At 44.2% G+C, this 23510-nt stretch overlaps 2 protein-coding genes across 10 annotated transcripts in view; one reads left to right on the forward strand and one right to left on the reverse strand.

Moving 5' to 3' along the window:
- LOC143174564 (uncharacterized) overlaps nt 1-23510 on the reverse strand; it is a 115002-nt gene that overhangs the window by 89207 nt on the left and 2285 nt on the right. For all 4 annotated transcript variants that reach the window (XR_012998715.1, XM_076368091.1, XM_076368092.1 and 1 more), the window contains exon 2: nt 19184-19306. Coding sequence is in view for 3 of the 4 variants with exons in the window: in XM_076368091.1 (XP_076224206.1) it covers nt 19184-19306 (123 nt within the window). In the remaining variant the exon portion in view is untranslated. The remainder of the gene's footprint in view (nt 1-19183; nt 19307-23510) is intronic.
- On the forward strand, nt 1866-22749 carry Ctns (lysosomal cystine transporter cystinosin). Of its 6 annotated transcripts, XM_031971414.2 has the most exons (10): nt 1866-2394; nt 3182-3413; nt 19217-19268; nt 19352-19442; nt 19546-19725; nt 20442-20682; nt 20756-20875; nt 20972-21260; nt 21347-21449; nt 21994-22749. In XM_031971414.2, the coding sequence occupies exons 3-10, from the start codon at nt 19229-19231 to the stop codon at nt 22091-22093; spliced, it is 1164 nt and encodes a 387-aa protein (XP_031827274.1). In that variant the 5' UTR covers nt 1866-2394; nt 3182-3413; nt 19217-19228; the 3' UTR covers nt 22094-22749. The 6 variants fall into 6 exon arrangements, with proteins under 6 accessions (XP_031827274.1, XP_031827270.1, XP_031827276.1 ...); XM_031971410.2 differs by lacking the exon at nt 3182-3413; XM_031971416.2 differs by lacking the exon at nt 3182-3413 and having other exon boundaries at nt 19220-19268.

The raw sequence follows: 23510 nt of genomic DNA on the forward strand, positions 1-23510 counted from the left end.
TTACTCGACAGTAGCACGCGGTTGCTCGACTCGGTAAAAATGTTTGCTCGACAATATTAATCGCACGGTAATCGATTTTCATTTGAAATCGTTGAAATCCGAAGTGTTAATACCAACGTGATGTATAATTGTTGCGCTAATTGCGAACTTAACCGGGCCGCGCGGCATCGAAACGAATGGGAACTCTTTCGGTCGAACGAAACGCGAACTCTCATGGTGGAATCAATTATCGGCGATTTTCCCGATATACCGGTGTATATACACCGGCGTGTTACCAAATATCACCGATTGTAATTTACCGTCAATTAGAAGCCATTGGTCTCTTGACTCGCTGACCTAGCCGCAAATTATACGTATTATATATTATAATATATACATATATATATATATATATATGTATTCGCGTGTATATATTGTACGATACACGTGTGTGTGTGTTACATAGACGAAAATAGCTCGATGGCAGATACAAATCAATAAGCTCCAGCGATTGATGTAATATAATTTAGTAAAGCTGTAATGCGTCGAACAATCTACATTATTATAGCAACCGTTCGAACGTTGGAACGCCGATGAATTTCACTTACACAGACTATTCAGACTATTCGGTACCGTATTCATTGAATTTTGGCTCGAATTTTCAAACAGCCCGTCGCTGGAGGTTCGCACGCAACACGAACTATGCACGTGTAATGTTTATATTCAATTATTGCCCGCTAAACGCTAACATTCTTCTCTGAAATTGCGAATAATGGTTGCCGGAGCTAATTTCCGCTGGAAAATGTTAATACACTTATTTCCATCCTTAACCATCGATTATTATTTACCCGTCGAACCATCATTACACACCCGTGCTCCGCGTTGCAAGTCATTTTTCCGTGTCTCCTGTCAATGCTTCGAACCAGAAAAACTCGTTCGAATGAGAATAGAAACTGTTCGCTATCGTTCGCGCGCGTGTCGCGAGATACGGGCGACGTAAATCACTCTGAACCTTCAAATATTAATATTTCGCGGCGAAAATTAACGTCGGGGACGACGTTATTTACGGGGCGGCTTAATGGATGCGTTCCCAAGCGTTTTTCGATATTCCGTCGAACAACTTGTACGAATCTTGCATCATCCGCGGTAGTCGCAACGTTACGCGACACATTATTTCCCGTCTACGATCGATCAACCGATTCTCATCGAAACGTACAGTAAACATTTCGGCGACTTTCCTCCTACATGCCGCGGCCGGTTAAGACCAGGATTCACGATCAAAGTATTAACCATAAATCGACGACTCACCGAGGCGAAAATAACTGATTATTTCCTACAGGTTTCCCCGTCGAAACCGGTAACCTTCCGTTAACATTTTTATCGCACCGACGAAAACACCCCTGACGTTTCGCCTGGATACGGTTCCACTATCGCTGAAAAACTACTGGCGACACCTCGGAATTCCCCGTTATGAATATCATATCCTTATTACACAATAATCGAGCACAAACGATTCACGGCGTAATTAAACCGCCGCCGATCGAACAACAGAGCAGCTACACCGGAGGCACGATGCATACCGCTATCGAATCGAAGAACCGAGTCGTACTCGAAAACAGCGGAACCTGACTGAGAAGCCTGCGGAACAAAGCGCAGCGAAACAACGGCCGCGTGGCACTCTGCAGCATTCTTCGGGAGAACGCGTGATACGCTTCGAAGCGATTTCCATCGATTCGCCGTGCGGCGTTCGCAAAAAAGAAGGAACGGCCTGCAACCGGACGGATCACGGTATCGAACGTTGCAAGAACCGTGAAGGAACGAGAAGGGGGTGGGGATTTTTGTAGAGAGGGGAGAGTATCGTGCAACCGATTTATATGTACGTTCGACAGGCTCGGGCTAGCCATTTGCGAGCCGTGTTCGCCAAAGCGACGCCGCGCCCGTTATCGTTCCGGCCGATCGTCGGTGTGTGGAAAAAAGGTGGGACGAAACGTTCGGCCGTCGTCGACGTTCTCCTTTCACTCGCGATTAAATTTGCCCGAGACCTTCTGTCGGCCTAGCGTCGCCGCTAGGCGAGAAAATCGAGCGCACGCGGCGCGCTCGCCACGTTATCGCGGCCGCCTCCGCCTCGACGGCATCGAGAATCGGCCCGGCGCGGATCCAGGGGAAGCTCGGTCGACGCCGACGACACGGGACACGGCGGAACTGATGTTCGGGCCAGGCCGGAAGAGATACAGGGGACGAACGAGCGACACTCTCGCTGGAAGTTCAAGGCCGGAGCCGTGAAAAAGGAGGCGTTCCTCGCCTGGCAAGCTGGATACGCCGGATAAACTGGCAGCAGTCGAGAGTGCGTGCTCGCCTGGATGAAGATTGCGCTGCAGCGGATGACCGGTTCATAGGGGCGTTTATTCCAGACAGGTATGATCGCGTGACTCCTCGTCATTCCGCCCGGCTCGATGGAGTTCGGGGCGAGCTGCGTTTTTTGTTCTTCGAAGATGAGATGCTAGTAGATTCGTTGGAGGGAGGTGGAATAGGAATAGTAAGAGAAATCGAGAGGAATGTATGGATGTAACGAGGAAACGGAGTAGGAACTTAAGAATTAGATTCCTAGAGTGATCAAGCGATTGCTCCTTAATTCACGCGTGATTTCTATTCGACCTAGATTCGAAAATCAGCTCTCTATCTCATCGGGGAATGTGAAATATTTCTCGTGAACCTTCGAGTTGAAAGGGTTAAGGAGCACAGTTTCAAGTTATTACCGGTACCGGTATCAAAGAGAAACACGAAGAACACGGTGAACGCGTTATACGTCGAAAGTTCGCCACTTCGGTCTTTAAATTGACTTGTTGCTCTGGACTCTTTCGGCGCGCGGCAACGCGTGCAATTAACCCGCGTCGAAGAGAGGAACGGCTTCATTTCGGAAATCAAACTAGAAAAATTGAGAGTCCGGTGCTCAGCCCGTCGGGCGTGTTCGGAATTGGTTAAAATACCGCTCGGTTATTGATAGATATGAACGGGAGGCGTTCGACGGACGGCGGACCGTTGGAATCGCAGAGGAATTGCCGGGGCCGTGCACGAGAAAAATTGCGCGAAAGTTGAATCGTTTCTGTCCGCGCGACGGAAGAGACGAGCCGCCTCGCCTCGCGTCGCGTCGCGTCGCGTCGCGTCGCCTCGGCGGGTTTTAATGGAAAGCTCGTTCTTGCAGGTAGCTCGAAACGGGAGGAAAGAGATTTTTAAAGCGTGCACGGAAAGAGAGCGACGAAGACTGCGCGCGTTTGTGTGTACGCGTGTATAAGAGAGAGAAAGATTGAGATAGATAAATAGATAGAGAGAGAGAGAGGGAGAGAGAGCGAGGGATTGGACATCTCTGTATCGGATTCGCTTACGGCAGGCTTTAACTGTCACCCGATCTCTTGCGGCCGAACGAAATTCGACAGGTGAGTGAGCGAAACCACGGAACAATTTGTCCGTAAATCGTGATCTAATGAAACTCGGATGAAACGTTTGAGATATAAATTGAGCGCGCGCGGACACACGGGCGTGTACCGTTCCGCGTCGCGATTTAACGAGTAAATCGGATTACACTGTTATTAGTAGAAAATTTGCATTATCGAGCGCCGCGATAATAATCCGGAAAGAATGACTATTCGGTCCATTGGCACGAATTATTATAAATTATGTAAAATCGGGCTCGCCGTTTCCGGGGCGCGGGGCGCGTTACAGCCGGCGCGGAACACTTCAAACGCGCTCGTCGTTCAATTAAATGGAACGTAATGATCGATCGGCGGTATCTCTTATCTGACACGTACCGAACGATTCTCTCTTTACGTTGTCGCGCACCGCGATGAGGAGGGGGAATGAAATAACGACGAATCGAACGTCCAATGGAATTTCGATAAGAACTTTTTCATCGGGCTTTACGCCCGTAATTATGTACGTAGACTTTGAATCGATCTTAGGACTCGAACGACACTGACGTGAAAAGTCGTAGATAAAATACCGCCGGATCATAGTCTTACTGCATAGTCTCGTAACTACACGTTATACAATTAAAACGTCACAATCTCGGAGATAACGCGAGATCGATAAGAAACCTTAAACAACCGATTCCGTCCGATATACTTCGAATCTGATAACCAAAGAAAATTCTCTGTTGAATTTCTCAAATTCTCCGTCGAATACAATTCATACCGCGAGATACATTCCGAATTCAATGTGTAACGAACGAAGATTCCCCGACTTTCCCGCGAAAGGAACGGAATTCCTCCGCGAAACAGGAAAAAATCGTTAAGGTCGCGAACGGGAACAATACACAATTAATTCCGCAAGACATGCTCGAAGTTCGATACGCGGCGGACGAAGGTTCCCTTTCTCTCCGACGTGAAATACGAAATTCCTCCGCGAAAAATGGGGAAAAAGTTGTTTAGATCGACAGGGATTCGCAAACGAGCCGTCCCGCCAGCACCGACACAATATGATTCCCGTGAAACTAGCCGTCAAATCGAAATCGATTTCGACGCTTGTCGGCTGCTGGAGAATCGGGAAACGGGGACGGCGAATACGAAAGTCATCGACACGTTTCTTCTGCTGCACACGTACGCGCGCACACGGCGAACGCCGCCGACAGCTTTCGTAAGCGGAATACTTGGCGAGTTCCAGTCAGAGACAGGAGTTTCTTCAACTCCTGCGCCGGCGAAAATTTTCGATTTCGCGCGTCCGACCCGGGACTTCCGGTCGGGGAGGTCCGCGGGGCCCGGATTGAGAGCCACGGCCCGATGATGGACGCTCGGCGAATTTAACTGGTAAGCGAGGACGACACCGTTTATCTCGAATGCCAGCCGCTTATCGCGCTTAGAAGACGTAGGTTCAACAGTTTTAACGAATCGACGGGTAGATAAGCGACGCTTCGCGCGCTAATTTTGGAATTCCAGGTTGACACCGGCGAGTTTTACCTACGACGATAGACGGAACGGACGGAATGCTTGCGGAAAGTTGACAAGTTGTGCTACAGGGTTGAACAGAATCGGACGAAACGTAATCTGCTCGCGACAGTTGATTCGATTGCGAGTTAAGAAAAATGTAACTCATTAACGATTGCGCGTCGGTCATCGTTATCGGCAATCGGACTGCGCTCCGACGAACGTCGGTTTACAAGAATATTCTTAGAAGCGATTTGTCGCCTGCTCGTGTCTTCGTGCTACTTCGAAGATTACCTCGATGACTTTATCGTAATCTGCTTGAACGAGGTACTCGAGATCAACCGTAAACATTGAATAACACTCCGTACGCGAGTTCGAAGTGCCCGCGAACACTGTCGGAGTACGGCGAGGCTAATTCGAAGTCACCGGTAGGTTTCTCGAGCCAATTTTCCCGCTGCGAAGATATTCCCGAGCAACATCGGCCGGCGATCCGGGCGAATGCCAATGAATGTTGCGAGACTCGCGATAAAAACTGTCACGAACCACATGGTGGTCACGTGGGTCCGCGCGAGTGTGTCGCGCCGTTACGTGAATCGTTGCAAAACCGGTGGAAAAATGTCTTCGCGTTCGTGGAAGCCAACGAGGTCACCGGAAGTAATGCACAACCGAGCCCGATAAGGACAGTTAATTCCTACGGTTCGTAATCGAATCGGACGGAAACTCTCGGCGAGGGAAGAACAGATGATTCCCCGGCTTCCGGCGTGGCCGCGGAACACCCAGCTGCGATTACTTAACTCCTGGGTGGCGGAAACTTTTTCTATGGCTTTGTCGCTAATTGGAGTCCACGCGACAAGGATATATTCGTTTTCGACGTCGGTATCTCTGGAAAACGCCGTGTCCTTTAACATTCCACCTGTCCAGCAGTCAGAGATCAATCAACTTATTTCTAACTTCTAAAAATTGTGACAACGCGTTCCGCAATATTCGAAGGTCTCTGTATATCTGTACACTTAAATATTTACGAAAATTCTGAGATAAGTCTAGTTCACTTGTCTAGCGGTTCTAACGTAACAACACAATACAATCGTGCGAACAAAGAAATCATTGACCGCCGGCAATCGATCGGTCGAAATTTCAAAATGTTCGAGATAACCAGCTCCAGATAGCGCTATTGAAAGGTTAACTTCCAATTGCGAGCGCAGAACTCGTTCGGCCGACGATAAATCGTTTAATCCGGGCAACAAGTCAATCAAAGACGACGCCGCGATCCAGCCGTTAAAGGCGTTCAAGATTAATTACCGTGTAAAGGTCTTGGCAATTCTGCGCCACTGGTTCGCGTCCGTGACCAATCGTCGCCCCTCGAGTTCTACCGATCCGCCGGTGATCGGGAAGATATATACGCGAATTACCCGAAACGCTCTGGCGTTCGTATCGTTGATCTTCGAACGACAAAACGACGCTATCGGTTTTATTGTCGCGATACGAGCGACGAGCTTAATCGCGCTGCAGCGCGCGGCGATTTTTCGAAAACTCGACGTCAGGTGATTTCCTCCGAATCAATTTTTCAAGAAGGTAAACCGTATTTATCGGCTTCGACGCGGCTGGTTACTTGATTCGTTCGCATCCTTAACTTCGAAATTCGGGAGATGAGAATGAGTCATCGCGGCCGATTAGCCGGCAGGTTAAGGGGACAGAGCGTTCGACTCCGGCCACGATTAAATAAATTCCGACGTAATCGCGTTATCGGGCGTTTTACTTTGTCAGGATAATTTTATTCGACTCGAATGGCCCTGGATTCGCTGCAAGGAATCCGGGATTAAATACGGCTTTTAATCCGAAAAATAACGCCCCGGGAAGCCCGCGACCTCTTTTTTCGCGAGCTGCTCGTGAAATATTCACGCTTTACCTGAGGCGGACCTATTAATAAGCTTATCAGTATCTGCATTGCTTCGGAGATGAACTTGATAGTTTCTCTTTAAACGACGCCGCCTGGAGAAACGGTTGCTTCGTGTCGTTCGAGATGATCCGTCGGTCGATTGTAATTACTGTCGTTTAATCAGCTCTATGAGCATACCACTCACCTCAGCATTAATTTCTGCAACAATTATCTTTTCGAATATACATGTAATTCCTTCGATGCACTCGGATGCATTTGCTCTGCGTTGGTCGCGGTACTAAAACTAGACTATAGTTAACCGGTCAGAAAATAGCGATCCAGTGAGTGCACCATCACGAAATGAATTTCGAAGTTCGCTCGAGAAACTGCTGGTGTATCGTTGAAAAATAGTGAACCGTCGATCGCTAATGTTCGAAAGGTCGTCGAATAACCGACGGCGGGTAAAGGGTTAACGAGACGCGCGCATTTCAATTTTCTTAGGCGAATTTCAGTGGCCGCGGCGGACAATAGGAAACTGATGAACATTGATCGAGGATTCTGGTCCGATGTAGCCGACGAGCCAAATAATTGGCTGCTTATTAGTCGTGCGTCAGCCCGCTTATTAAGCGTTCATAATAACTTCGCTTGTTACACGATAAACTAATGCACCGACCGATACTGTGCCGGCGGACGACGCCTTCGGTACTCCCGCGCGCGCTCGCGCACACGCCGATCGACCGAATACATCGGCCGAATCGGTATCCGCGTATCAACCGGCCGTTCTTTTCTCTCGGCCGAGGATTTTCGTTTGAAATTTCCATCGCGCCGCCGCAGAATGTCCGCAAATAATTACGAACGCGCTCCGGGGAGCAAGCGTATAATCAGGCGGAGCTTGTAGCCTCAACAACGTTTCGCTTTTCCGCCTCGGAACGGAATTAAAAATGCAAAACGCGGGCAACGTATCATGCTTCAATTAAGGCGGACGCATCTCAAACTCGTCAAGGTTCCGAAACGAGCGGAAAAAAGAGGAGCGCCGGGAAAATGCCCTGGCAAACGCGAAGACTCGAGGTATTCCGAAATGAAAAAATACCCGCCTCGTGATTCCTCGGGAAATTCGTTAACGCTCGCGCCTCTCGCCGTTTGACCGCGTCGGGGAACCGAATGGGTTCGTGATTAAGGCCGCGGATATTTATGCAAATGCCCGTTTCCGCGGGCTGGCTTCGAGACGGTCGAGTTACGCGGAATTCTATTTCGCGCGGCAGCCATTCCGCCCGAGAGGGAATCGTCTGAAAGCGTTCCGAACCCCTATTGAACTGTACATTTCAGCGGTCTTTCTACGGGAACTTCGATGAATTCTAAGTGCGTGAAGATTCAACGGAAGACGAATCACCGGCGATGCAAATGAACCGGCGTGCTCGCCGAGGTACGAATGAAAAATCCGCTGTTCTTTGTGGAACGGTCTCTTTCTGCCGTTACCGTTATCGTCGCGAGAATAGCGAGCCATTGAAGAATCAGCCGATAATCCCCTGCCCGCTAAATACGTTCAATTAGACCTCCGCGCGGCGGAGGGGGGGGAGGTTTCTTTGAATAATGGTGCCAGTTGAACGATCGGAACGCTTCAAATTGACACGACGGAACGAGTCTCGATTAGAACGCGTTCCGAGGGACGGGATATTTCAAGCGTTCGTACCGTTCCACGATTAAGGTCGCTTTAAACGGCCGGGCACAATGATTCTTTATCAATCGGCACGTGGCTAACGGCCTGGCGTTTCGCGCGACCCGAAAGAGGTCGTTTAGGAATCGAGACGCGAGATCGGCCGGCCTATCGATCGGCTCGTCCAATTGCTAATAACGAGGAAAGCTTTTTTATGCTGTCTACTCGGCCTGTATGAACACGCCCGGTGCCACTTAAGCTAGATAGAATCGGTCAGCTGATGATCCCGGAACGAACCGAGTTCCCCAAGTTCCCCAAGTCGGTCGTGTTTATCGCGGAAACTTGCCTGTCGACGTTCGCCGACGAGTTTCTGGAAAACAGAGTTGTCGCTGTCAATTGAAAAATCGTTGCGAACGGGAGAGGAGCGTCGCGGACTTTGGAAAGTTACGCTAAATCCTCGAAATTCAACTTGTCCCATTTATTCCGGCGACGAAACGTCTCGTTGCGTTTCTATCGTAATTAATTCTATATCCGTGATTCATGTGTCCAGGATATATTAAACCGATGATCGACGAATCGGCTTGGCCTCGATATTGGAATAAGATGAAACGTTACGAGCGAAGAATGCTAATGAATTATAATGGAATTACGCGCCGTGGCTAAATGAAATCAGACATAAATCCGGAGTCAGAAAGTTCGGAACTCGTTCGGGAAGTCGACAGCCCGTCGAACGATCGAAACGACGAAGATTCCCAATATTTCTCCGGGAGGGTGGAACTTTCTTCGAGTAATTAAGTTTTCGAAGGAGAACGCTGTCACCGCCAACAGTTCCAAAAACCTATTTTCTTCCCGTCCCGCGGTTATTTTTCGGGGAAATGGGGAAACGGGGTTGCAATCCGCAATTTCGCCAGCGAGGAAAACAGGGAACCTATCGGAACGAACTTTTCCGAGCAGATACTGCGCGTTACAGTTCTCCCGCCTTAACGAAAATGAAAGACACGGTACCGTGAAAGTATCTGATTTCATTAATATCCACGACGTTCGCGAGACGAAGATGGTTCGTTAACTCTAATGGTTAATAAAGAAATTATTTAACACTTATTAAACAGTATATCATGATAACATTGACATTTAACACTAGAACTACCGAGCATTTGATACGATTGAAATGTAATCGCTATGAATATTGTAGTAATAGATTATTTTCGGTTTCTTCAGACATTCATTCTAGTATTCAAGTGAAACTATTTTCAAATTCATTTCGAATATTCAATGCTTCGAAGATATCAATAATTGCGAAACAGAAAAACTGAAAATATTGAACGAAATAAATATCTTCCAATATTCCCCTAAAAGCGAATAAAAAGTAAACAGTTACGCGCGAAATAAAATAATCTGAGCTCTCCGTTAATGAATTCGTGGCTCGATAACATCCATTACGGATTTCGTATCGTGTATCATCAATCGGATCAGTCGCAGGGTTAAAACTGGGTCGACGCGGGTCACCGTTCCTCGGTTTCGTTCTTTCTTGTTTTGTTTCCGCCGGCGCGACGAGGCGGTCCCGTAAAATCGGTTTCCAGGAGCGGGTCAAACGCGCATTAATATTCGATAGGGACAGGATCCGCGGACCGAGCCAAACTGCCGCCACGAGCTTGTAAATTTACATTGGAAATCGGCCGGAACGGTGGAAACACTTCGAGGAAAAGAAGTTTCCCATGGACACGGGGCGACGTGGCGAACCGAACTGAACCGATCGACGAACATTACGGATGCTGGCCTCCGATCGCGCGATCGCCATTTTCGAAATATTAAATACAGACATCTCACCATGGTCCAAGAAACCGTGGACTAATTGTATCATTCCTTGTAGTTAAGTAGTCTTTTTCGCAAATTCACATTTAATACTTGGACCGTCACTGCTCCGAATTCAGGTGACACCGCTATTTGCATAAACTTGAAGAATAATTGCCTTGATGACTTATCGAACGAACCGAACTCTGTTGGATGTATGAGATATAAGCATAGTAGCACGATTATTATGAGGGACCTTGATTTCTTAGTTTCTTTTTATTAAGAACATTGTTTATATTTTAAATTCTATCTTTTAGACAGTTCAACGTTTGAAAAAGCGAAGACAGTTACGCTATCGAAGACTAGAACCGTCGAGCCGATCCAAACGATCAGTTCGCAATTATCTGTTTCTCCTGAGGATTCGCGTGGCGTTTGTCGCAGCATTAACGAGCGAATTTTTTTTCTAGAACGTGTCAGCTTTGTCGTCCACGCTGAAAGGGGCGTTCGTAGTTAATTCTATCGTTGAAACGGTTGGAATTTCAATCCGGCGAGCAGAATAAAGTAATGGAATGAAATCGTTCATCTGACAAACGTTATTGCTTCGCGATTGCGCGTAACGGTTCCGCGGGACGTTATCGTGCCGTCCAAGGAAACGTGTCCCCGTAGTCGGCGAGCACGCAGCGTTGCATTAATATTCCATAAGGATCGAGAGTTCGCGAAATAAGCGAGACCGGCGCAACGAAGCTCGTGAATTTACATTGGAGATCGGTCGAACGGCACAAAGAAGAGGCGAAGCTGAAAAGCCGTGGAATATATCTGATGACACGGGGATCTAACGTGAAAAACACGGAAACGATGGCTGGCGCGATATTATTGGCAAGAGAAGTGTGACGCTCGATAGCGCTCTCCCAATGAAAAATTATATCGATGAATGGACGCGGGCTAAAGAACGCGGAATGAAAAACTGTTGGAACGCGCGCCGCGCCGATAAAAGTGTTAAACGCTTCAGGAATAAGAGGGAAAAATCCCGAGACCCTTATGAACAGTTTATCATTGAAACTAAGAAGCTTATCTGCGTATAGGATTTATTTACAAAGCACTTATCGAGTGTAATATCTGTACTACTATGAAAAATGATTTATCCGTTCTCATTTCACGAGAAACCGTTTCTGTAGATGCAACGAAAATACCGACGCGTTTTAAACAAGCAGTTTGAGAAACATCGTCTGAAATAATTGGTAAAACACGACGAGATAGAATCAACATGGGCAGAAGGAACGTTCTACATCGGATAACAACAATGAAAGCGTACTTTCCGAGCTCCATCGATCATCCGATCTGCGAAGCAGTACAACGACACTGTCCGGGTATTTAAAACCGTTTAGCCGTCAGCTAATTGCGCTAATAATTCTGTCGATAGAATAATAATGCCTTGTCAGGCGGTCCGATCAATCGTGCGGATTCGAGCGGACTACTGGCGAGCTGCAATCCCATAGCGCTGTGTAACGCGCGACGCTTCATCACTCGCCGCTAAATCATCTTCGAAACTGTACGATTTGTCTCAATTATTCTTCGAAACACGATTCCATCGACTGGTCGAATCAAAATAATTATTCGTCACACGTTTCGCCAACATCCGATCCATAAGATTTTCAAATTTCCATGCCCTAACTTCATCTTGAATTCTATCGAAACCCTTCGAATATTCAAAGTCGTCAGCAACAACGGATAGTTCGTTTCCAACGTTTCCCAGTCTTAGAATTAACTGCGCGGTCAGAATGACCGCAGAGGTTACTCGATTTTCAATTTGGACCCGTAGCGGCGTAATGTCGGTCGCCATTGCGGTAAACGGCACGACTAGCAGTCCGGCCAAATAGCCGTTTTCTGGACAAAACTCGATAACTTCAGAAGTGTAAGTGATAAAAAAATGCTTCAGACAAACGTTGTAAATAGAACTAAAGATACGGTGATTTTATTTTTGTTTACGGGAATATTACAAAGTCTTTTCAATGACAATGAATATCTTGCGTTTCGATTCTATATATAAATAGAGAAACGGAATTGATCTGCACATTTGTAGTTTAAACGAAAATCATTTTTCATATCAAATACTACTGTATTTAGCGACACATTGCTAGCCTTCAATTTTCGTTACTCTTTTATCCTACGGCGGCCTGTGCGGTCTCTCGCCGCGCAAGAATTTTTTCAAATTTCCTCGCCGCGGTGCTCTTTCCCAGAAAATGGGGAAACAGAAATTCGCGACGGTACAGAGCCGATTTCCACGGGCGTTCCTTCGCGACCGTATCACTCGGTGGACGCGGCCGAATGTGCATTCGACTGGGCCGCGATTAAGTAATTGGCCGCGATAAGAAATTAGCATGGGACGGGCATTACCTAGCCCGATCCAGCCAACAAAGTTAATCTTTAATTTATGCTAACCGTTATTACCCGGCGGACTGGCCTTTAATACTGCTCACGCGAAACTGTTCGGGGAAATTGTTTCCTGGATGAAAGGGATAATGCAACTGGCCGGAAGATAACGCGCCGGTGCACGCTGCATGAAAAATGTCCGATGCCTCGTCCGGGGAAAAAGAGATCCGCCGACTTTGACAAACCGTTCCGCGCCGGTTCGCAGTCTTTTACGCGACCCGAACCTCTCTGCTCGATTCGTTCAATTTCAACGGATAAAGTTTTCATTCATCGAACCGGCCGATTGTCCGCCGAACTTCCCTCGAGGATACTGTTCAAGAAGCTCTGTTAACCCTTTGAGGACGAGTGTCGTCGCTCTGGCACCGGACTATCGTATCGCGGGAATGGATGTGTAGATGAACGACGAACGCGTGTGCTTTGAATAAATGTTTGAGGAATTGGAATATTCTGGACTAAATTGATTCTCTGTAATATTGATCTTGATATGTTAACGATGTCTTGTTAAAGGAATCTAGAATATTCGAGGTTTAGGTGAAGTTTACGCATGTTGACGGAAGAATTCTAGAAAGCGTGCGAATAAGATGAATGCATCGGTGTGTACTGAATATATTCTTCGTACAAATAAAGTATTCTCTTTCGCCCGGATATTTCAAATAGAAAGTTGGGAACGAGTAATTTTAGTTACTCGAGTAATAAGATACGAGTATTTACATTGTTCTCTCCTGTAATGTTATGAGTTCAGCGTGTAATTCAGCTTCCTCCGGTGAAGGGTTTGAATATTTCAGAAATTTCCCGTAAAAGAATCCTCTCGACGGATTAACCCGAATACAGCCGGGATATCTGCTGCGTTTCCATTACGTAACAGAAATTCGATGTTGTTATTAGGGACAAGAAATAATACGCTGTAATCTGCGGTAATTCCGCTGTGAATCGGAAGTCCTCATTTTTCTCGTAACAGCCGATGATATCAGGCTCCCGGGTACTTAATCTCGCGACACAGAGCTTGAATGAATTCGAAACAATTCGAAGTTCGCGCAGGCCTTCATTATAACTGACCTTGTTGCCGAGTTGCAGCGGTTCCCGACGATAATCTTTCGCAAAGGCTGTTTTCAGTCCGCGACGCATATCTGCTGCGCGATCTCTCTATTTGCGAACGGTTTTACCGTGCTTTACAGCTGGCAGATAAGCTCGCGGAGTCGTATTGGAAATTTAAAAGAATTCCCGAACGTTTCGGGAGCAGTAGGGCAAAACAATTGTCCCCGAGACACTTGCAGCTCTTAGACGAGGTACAATAAACGACGTGGTTGACCCACGTATCGGTATCGAATTTTATAAACATTATCCGGTAAATGTTTACGTCGATTCGATGCAATTACACAAGCGTACACGTAATCGTGTATTTTTAAACTTCTAATTTCTAAGATCAGAACGTGCAACCATCAGTTTCTCTAGGAACAGTAGAATAATCTGTACAATAAATGTCTGTGAACGCTATTCCCGCGAGTATCTGTCTTCAACGAAGCGATTGGCGCTACGAATCATCGACAGCTGTATCTTCGACAACTAATATATCTAAATAATCGAAGAGCGAGAAGATTGGTCAAGGCTCCCAGCGGTTGATCAACGAAATGTCGCGTCCTTTCTCAACCGACTTCAGCTTCTCGCTTTCGGTTCTCTCGTAGATACCGCTATCCCCGCCGTTTATCGATGCAAATAAATCGATTGTTTATACAAATAAGCGGAGACACTCCGCGAATAAGTAATATTTTCAGGCGTAAACATTCCGCAGAGCGCCTCCGTATCGTTTCGCGGCAATAAATTAGAAACCTTTCGGCCGGCTGATAATTGCCACGACCTCCCATTGTCTCTCTCTCGCGCGTACATCACGCCGATACCATTCGCGCGTTATCTCCTCTCCGTTTCTTTTCAATACGACCAGCGGTTTCCGCAATCTCGATGGAACTTCACCAACACTTGACCCACTAAAGTGCACGAAGTTTATCAACGAGCGCACGACTAGTGTTGTCGCCGATAGGTACGAGGAGGACGCAGACAGCGCGTTGCAAAATGGAAAATGTCAGCTTGTAAGGATCAGCCGAGGATATCGCTACACGATCGGTCACGTTAACGCTTTGTCGGTGACACATGAATGACACGGCATTCCGGAAGCTGAAGTTGAACGGTATAAAGTTGGAAACAAGTTCAGTCAACGTCCTCGAAGAGCAAAAAGATTAATTCTGTCTATTCTAAATAGGCTTACGTTTCAACTACGATTCGAAGGAATTATTTGAACGTCCAAGGCATTCGGTTGTCAGTTATTTTCGTTAGGTTTAACAAGGGTCGACGCATGTCGGAGAAATACAATTGAGGATCTATCAACAAGAGATAGACAATAGAAGAATGGACCAGTTGGAAATGATCGCTGGTCCACCGAGGATTAATCAGAAACGGAGATTCACCGTATCAGAGGTCGCAATCCGAACGAAACCGATGTTTGCGTTGGCGAGGAGCGAACGTCCATAAAAATTAGTCACATTGATGCACTATCGCGCTACTGGGGGCATCACGCGAGCCATCCGCAGACTCCTGTTTATTCAGCGACCGATGAAACGGCGCGGCGGCCCGTCAATGAAAAACTGTCTCGATAAGATCGTTCTCGTCCCGATTAATCCGTGTCCCCGCTAATTCGAGCGTGTCCCGCTCCCTCGGATTACCGAGACTCCATCGGCGTCGACCCGCTGAAAGCCGTTGAATTTTCAAATCGATCCCGACAATTCCGTAAACGATCCCTAAACGACCAGCTCGCGATACTATAAATCCTACCCGTTTCGAATAGTTCCCGTTGCCGAAAGATGGGGCGCAACACGGGCCACTTTAGCGTTCGCCCTTTTTCGTGAACCCGAAATTACTTGGCAGGGTCTAGTATATACACCCTACTTATCTCTCCAGCTTCGATATCAGTAGAAAAATTAATTAATCTAAAAAACCTTGTGTTATAAGCAAAAAACTGAAAAGTGAGAAATAGCCGATTCACCCCGGTTTCTTATAACACGAAGGTTTCTCAGTTTTTTACTCCATTTTTTTCACTGATATTGAAGCTGAATGTCTATTAATAAGAAATCTACGAAAAAATGTTCATTTTAACTATCAGTTTTTCCCTGTTAAATCCGAACAGACCCGATCCGCCTCGGTCTACCCTACAATTTAGTCTACCGTTCCTACAAAAATTGCTGCTCGTTAGTTTAAATCTAGCAAATCGGGGGTTGAAAGACAGTCAATTACTAAACACTGTTCGTAAGATTGAACAGACATCGAGCTGACCGGTCCGATAAAGCCGGTGTTCAAATGATCCCTGACAGAAGGTTCGAGCGGAACGTTTCGAAGGATCTGTGCGACGGTCTGTGCGACGGTCCGCGTCGTCAAGGTTCCTAAATTCCTGGATCCGAAGAAAAGCTCCCTGGAAGAGAGATGATTCGGCCGAATAATTTCAAGGTATATTGGCGATCGTTCGGCCAGGAACGATCTTGTTTATCCATATCGTGGGCGAATTGAAAATGATAGAAAGGAGAGAAAGAGCCCGGACGGCCTCGGCGGAGCGGAGGCGGGGGAGGGTAGCTATCTTCGAGGATTAGGTCGGTCCGACTCGGACCCGGGATATGACGCAAAGGAAAATATTGGCGGCGGGGAAGCCTGTGTACGTCAACAAAAGCGGCAGCAGACTGCCGATCGACTTTCAGAGCTGTTTCCGTGTAAGCTTCGCGAAGGCCCCTTTGGGACGTGGAGTGCACTCGAACGTCGATCTCTCTTTCGATTTATTCTATCTCGAAATGTATATAGCGGCGGAGCGCGTACGCGCCTGCTGCCGCCTCCCCGGCTGGTTCGGCTGAACCGTCGCGAGGCACCGCGACGAGAACTCGCGAGCTACACGCCGAATGCGACTTTGCGTATTAACATAACATTATCATGGAAATTTAAGTCCCTTCGGTGGCTCGGTTTCGCCTCGATAACACGGCCGTGCTCTCTACCCGCCGCAATTTCGTTAACAACGATCGCCACTTTTCTCCGGCGGGTAATCGAAACGGGGGGACCCGTAATCGATCCGCGCGAGTTATTCGTAATAATTATACGGAGGACGGCGCGGCGCTTCGAGAAACGATCTCTGAAACACCGGGTAGCCAGGCAACCAAATGTTGCATGATAAATCACCGACGATTACTTTTACGACGACCTTAAATTCAAGATTTCACCGGGAATTATTTCCTCGCGGACGTTGCCGATGAGCTTCGAGCGTTTCTGCGGATCCGAGGTTCCGGGCGCGGAATATTCAACGTTTACTTCAACCGAGTACACATTTCTTTGTCGTTAGCTTGACTACACTGGAATAACGAGAATGATTAGTGACACTTCGTGTCGTTCTGGTTAACGCGTGCGTTTCAAAAGGAACGTCACTGTCCTCGGTAAGTTATGACAGCTGTTGCTATTGTGGTTTTTGCTCGTGTACCACACGTGGTCGCGTTTCGTTGTTGGAATGGTGGTCGAGAGAAAAAAACTTGGACTGTGCGCGGTTCCTACGATCGTTCGTGCGTTTCGAAACAGGAACTGCGAGGAGGAAAGTCGATCTGAATGGGCACGTTCCCGCGGCATGGGTCGGCGCAGCTAGGCAATGAGTAATCGGTAGATAATAGCACGGAAAATTTGGAGGAAAATCCCCGGTTTCGTCAGCCTCCGATACAGAGCGAATCGTCGAGACAATTAAACGATAGGGGCAACGTGGGCTCGAAGGGAAAGAGAGTCTAGCAGCAACCAGGCCACCGAAAAGACACTTTCGAAGAGGGACCGGCCCGATGTCCCTGATAAGTAATACGATTCGCCTGAAAAAGCGGACGCCGCGAGTTCACCAGGAGCATTACGAAAATTAATAGGCGGAGAAGAAATATAATGGGAGCGAAAACGGTGATACATTGCGCTTTAGGCGAATAAGCGCCGCGTTATGGGGCCCGTTAATGGCGCCCGCAATTTCCATGCAAATCTCTCGATACGGCTCTCCGAAATCTTTTTCACCCTTTCACTGAAATAATTTCGCGAGCGATTCACGTCGGAGTAGGATTCCAGTAACTCTCGGAGGACACGGCCGACAAATTGCCGCGAATGAATTCGAAAGCAGCCAGCTTAAACAGAACCGGTTTCAGGCACCTTATCACTCCTTAATTAAGCTGGAATCGAAAATGAGCTAGCCGAAAGTTGTTCTCTAGCCTCCAGCATTGTCCAAGGTGCCGCGACACGACGCGAAACTTGAAACTTTAATAACCGTGTGCGCTATAAAATCTTGTAAATGACTTGGACATTATACGGTTTCCATGTGCAGGGGCACGGTTACTAAATAAATGCCTTTCGCTGGGGTTGCTCCGGCTTAAGCACAATTCAACCCGGAGTGTATCATTCCATTCGATCAAGCACGGCGCAGAGCCACGTCTAAGAACAAATTCTATTCACGCTAAATTCGAGAACTTGAAATCCTCATGTTTATTTCATGAAGAGACGAACAGGTAGTCTATCATCCGTTCGTTACCCAGCTAAGTTCAATCCTAGGTAATTCGTCCTCTTACCAGCCAAGTAATAGAAATTAATAATCACTGGACAACGAGACAGCTGAAGTACGAATCCATACAAAAATATAATGAACCAAAAGCGTGGAACCACCTAAGTTCTCTCTATGAACTGGTTGCAGTTTGGATGCAAAAACTGATAGAAAGCCTGGTGCGAGGGTCCGCGGTTACGTCCCTGATCCAAGATGCATCCTTCACGCCGCCAGTTCCAGTAACAGTCGCATAAACAGAGACCGCGTGGTTCCAGTTGACTTTTATTTACGTCCGCCCGTGGGCTCAATCGATTTTTCGCTTTGCTCGTTGCGAAGCAGATATTAGTGGAGGATGCCGGGCCACGCAGCGAGGCGATAAGCCCGGCGAGGCGTCGCGCAAAATGCTGGAGGTTCTAAGAACGCGTGTGCTTATCGCCTTTAACGCCCCGAGGCATGTTTCATCGAGGTCGTCGTGCTTCCGAGGTTAAGTTCGACTGATACTCCCTGTGTCTTTCCACGCGAGTCGCTTTTTGTTCTCGTAACCCGGCTCGATACTCCGGCCGGACGAGCACCGGCCGGTGTTCAGGCGATGAACATTCTCCTATCTATGATTCCGTTATCGATCTCCAGCGAATGACAGTTCCCAGACGAATAGGTGCTCCGCCAGTATCAATGGCATGCATCCGGCAAAGTGCCCGACACTTTGTACGTCTTCCCTTGTTTTTTCCGCGTGTCAAGCGGTCAAAGACTTCACAAGCTAAAAGAATTTCCTCCTGGGCAGACGTGTACGCTCGTTTCGCGATTATTTGGATTTCAAGACTGACTTTCCTCACAGATAGCCTGTACGTTGGAGTGCTGAGATATCTGGTAGCTCTTTATGCAATAGTCTGGCTAAGCGTAATGACCTGCGTTGTAAACTGAACATGGAGTTATCGAGTAGAATGTGGAAAGTAGAATACCTTGAGACTAAGTTTGTTTCCTCTTTGTTCCAGAAGTGAGCAACCATGGCCTCCTTATTGCACATTGGGATTTTTGCCCTTTTAGGTGAGTTGTTGGATTTTAATTGATTCGCGGAGAATCCTCTGAAAAGTACAAAACATTATAATAAATAACAATTAATCTTTCAGTTGTAGGACAAACATGGGCAGATTTCAGAGTGTCGAACCAAGACTTGAAAGTTCATGTGAATAATAATGCATCATTTATATTGTACCTAACGTGAGTGTATAATAATATTGTTAAATAGACTCTATTCATTAAACAACACGAATAAATGTTTAAATATATGCAGGTTTTATAATAGTTATATTTTATTTCGCAGAGAACCTGTGGTTAATAGTGTATCAGTAACACTAGATGTACAACATTCAGATTTGCTCTCTGTTTCTCCTGATAACTTTTTGGTCAATGGAGCCAGTAAGAATTGGACAATAAATGTGTTGGGCCATAATGCAGGACATTCTATTGTTAGTGCTAATGTTACACCTATGAATGTCACAGAGTAAGTAGATATAGTAAAGTAAGAAGAGGAATCTGATTTACTATAAAAATTGGAAGACCTAAGTAAATAGCTTTGATGGAGTCTCAAGTAAAGATTATAATATATTGATTCACAGGGGGTAAAGTAAACAGAGATACAAATAAAAAACATTAACAGAATTAATCTTGTTCCCCACTCTTTTTTATATCAATTACGATTAAGTAATGATTGAGGAAAACATCAATATTTACTTTTATGACTGAGTTCCAAAAGATTTTAATCAACAGCACATTCACTAGCAACCAGTGGCAGTTATTTGCAGAGATAGCCTCCTGACCTATAGTTGTCATCGGATCTTAAACTTAAACTTCAGTCAGTCTGTGCTCAGATTTTGAGCGGACTACTTCCTGCTCTGGCTAGAATGTCTTACATTAATTGCTAAGGACGAATGTATTTATAATAATTAATTTAATGTGTAAATTTCCAACAAAAAGTGATTTTTTACAGTTGTTTCTAAAGTTCTATGGTGTGCATTTATACAGTGTGAAGTATAAAAATAATTGAAATTTTATCAAAGTAATTGCAATTAAACGATAATGACACTTTTTAAAGTAATACTGATTCCTCAAGACCAATTAAATAAAGTTGATTTAAAGTAAGAATTGAAATAAAAAGATACGTTATAGCATGCAAGTGTCAAATCTTAATGTTTTTTTCTTTTTCTGACATTGTTACAGTTTTTCACAAGCATTTGTCAGAGTTACTATTGAAAAATCAGAGACTCTTTACCATATAAGTAACGTAGTGGGATGGATCTACTTTCTAGCATGGAGTGTCAGTTTCTATCCCCAAATATACATCAATTACAAACGCAAAAGCGTAATAGGTTTAAATTTCGATTATTTATCGTTGAACATCGTTGGTTTTGTTATGTATGCTCTATTTAATTGTGGCCTATATTGGATACCAGAAGTAGAGGTATGTAAATCATTTGCTCAAAATCGTTATAAACTCATATATAATATATAACTGCACAACTGCATTTTTTCAGCTTGAATATTTTAGACGATACCCAAGAGGTTTGAATCCTGTACAAGTGAATGATATATTTTTTGCCTTGCATGCAACATTTGCCACTGTGATAACTATCATTCAGTGCTTCATTTTTGAGGTAAATAATCAAAAATAAATTCAGCAGAATATACCTTATTATTGAATTATTTTAATAGAACAGAACAAATACTAACAAAACTGTGTATTTTTTTAGAGGGGCACTCAAAGAGTATCTACGACCGCACGTGTTATTCACGGTGTATTCGCCTTATTTATATTAATTTCTGTAATACTTGCTGGTTGTAGTGTATTGACGTGGCTAGACTTCCTGTATTATTGTAGTTACGTTAAATTATGCATAACGTTAATCAAATACGTTCCACAAGCATTTTACAACTACAAACGAAAGTCCACCGTTGGCTGGAGTATTGGCAATATATTTTTAGACTTTACTGGCGGTATTCTATCAATGTTGCAGATGATACTAAATGCATACAATTATGGTAAAGTATAAAGAACGAATCTGTAATTAATAGAAAAAAGATACGTGAATTAATTTCAAAATATTAATGCACAATTTTTTCGTTAGATGATTGGGAAAGTATTTTTGGAGACCCAACGAAGTTTGGACTAGGATTCTTTTCGGTTGCATTTGATATATTTTTCATTATCCAACATTACATATTATATAGGTACGTATATATATATTTAAACCCTCTATTTGTCACCCATCATTTTTTAAACTAACATTGCATGCATTAACAAGTGTAATGTTTCTGTAGAATTGTAATGAACTATTGGAATTTTTTACAAATTTTGATATTACATTATTTAACAAATGCATGTTGCATGAACCAGTGCAATGTTCTCTTTTTATACTTATTTTTACTTATACGTATTTTAACTTGCTACTATTTGCTTCGGTAGTAACATGTCCAAATAAAAGATTTCTTACTAATTTCTTTATAACAATAGAAAAAATTATATTCAAATTTTTATAACTTCCTTCTTTTTTACGTAAACCAACCAGTTCTGTTATAATATATGCATGCATGCATGCATGATTTTGTTATTGTAGATATATATTGATATACAAGATGAAGAAATGTTTTGAGCTTTTATATTTAACTAAGATAGAGTATAAATATTCTTCATTAAGTTTGCATCATAATCACCTCACCTCCCCTTTTTACATTTCATATTGCACATACCCTGCAAAATCATAAATTCTTGCAGACTAGATACCAGGAATGGAACAAGTGATGAAACACTTCACAAACAAGAAAATATATATAACAGCGAAAACGGGACATTAAAGAAAACTATCTGTTGTTGAAATTTTGTAAACTTTCGTTTCAGTATGAATGAAAATTCAGTATTCAGTATTTAAAGCATTTTAGTGGATATCTATTATTATATTGTAGCTTAAAGTTTACATTCCTTTTTACATCTTAATATTGAGATTATTTTCTATTTTTTTGAGTGTCTAGATGAATCTCTGTTGATTGTTACTAAGGAATAAGTACAAGAAAAGAGAGACAACGTAGATTAATAGGTGTATATACATGTAAGAACTGAACATGATTATGTTCATTGATTTAAAAAGAAATATGCTATGTTTATACTTATAGCAATATGTTAATTGGATGGATAGTTTCCATAGTTTTGTTACTGATAAAAAGAAATTGTAAATATATTATAGTGCCAAATTTTAAGTACTTGTAAATAAGACATGTATTTAGTGTCTGTGATGTTAAGAGCAAAATATGTTGAAGAATAGAAGCATATTTTTTCAGTATATTACATTATGCACCTGGTGGTGGTATTATTTTCTAGTTCACCAGTGTAAACGTTTTATTTCTGGTTTTTCTTTGTTACGGATAATGATAAACATAAAAGAATTTTGAATATTTTGCAATTATTCGAGGTCCTACATTTATATATTTATATTATTGTTATTGTTGTAATAAAAATTGTCTGTGGTTTTGTGCATTTTGACCTATCAAAGCATCTTATAATTTCATTACATCACAATACCATGGTTGTCACAAGAATAGCTGTAGTACGTTATTTAAGTTGATGCGTAAAGAGTGCCATTGATGCTGCATGCAGTGTGTACGAAAGCTATCTGTATACTATGGGATAAACTGTTAATTGCATAATGATTCAGAATTATTAAAACAGATAAAAAAAAAAGAATGTCTCTATTGAAATTGATGTATCCAGTTTTCACAATAAATTTTCAGACGTCGCATAAGAACTCTTAATAAAATTCTATGTAGCAAATAAAATTTTCAGTCATTTATAATGGACTTATCTTGCATGATAAGAGAAAGGTTACTGGCTGTTTAATAAAAATTGATGTGTATGTTATGAGATAAGAAACATTCCACTGAGATGTTAGTACCTTAGTGATGTAACAATATTTGTGTTTGTACAAATTTAGTACGATAAGTTAGTATAAGCCAAGTATTGCATGCATAACTGAGTGTGTATGTATTAGTGTGTATGTGGGTGAACGTGCATATTTATTAATTTTTACTAACAACACTAATTAAACTGACTCATTATAAATAAAAACGCATCGCACGTGATTTTGTGTCTTATAGCCGTGCTGTCCAAATTTTACTCGTGTGTGAGACGAACTTACTTTATTTTATTATTTAAAATTTTAAACCTTCATCCGGATATCTCCCGTCTTTGACTTTGTTCCCATCAACGGACAGTACGGTTTTATGGTAGAAAAATATTTC

The sequence above is a fragment of the Nomia melanderi genome, chromosome 5, assembly GCF_051020985.1.
Source record: "Nomia melanderi isolate GNS246 chromosome 5, iyNomMela1, whole genome shotgun sequence".
Classification (NCBI taxonomy): Eukaryota; Metazoa; Arthropoda; class Insecta; order Hymenoptera; family Halictidae; genus Nomia; species Nomia melanderi.

Excerpts from the sequence above, each read along its gene's own strand:
- Ctns (XM_031971414.2), top strand. The coding sequence starts at position 19,229 with ATGGCCTCCTTATTGCACATTGGGATTTTTGCCCTTTTAG. Across the intron at positions 19,443-19,545 it reads TCATTTATATTGTACCTAAC|AGAACCTGTGGTTAATAGTG; the intron begins GTGAGTGTATAA and ends TTTATTTCGCAG. Across the intron at positions 19,726-20,441 it reads ACACCTATGAATGTCACAGA|TTTTTCACAAGCATTTGTCA; the intron begins GTAAGTAGATAT and ends ACATTGTTACAG.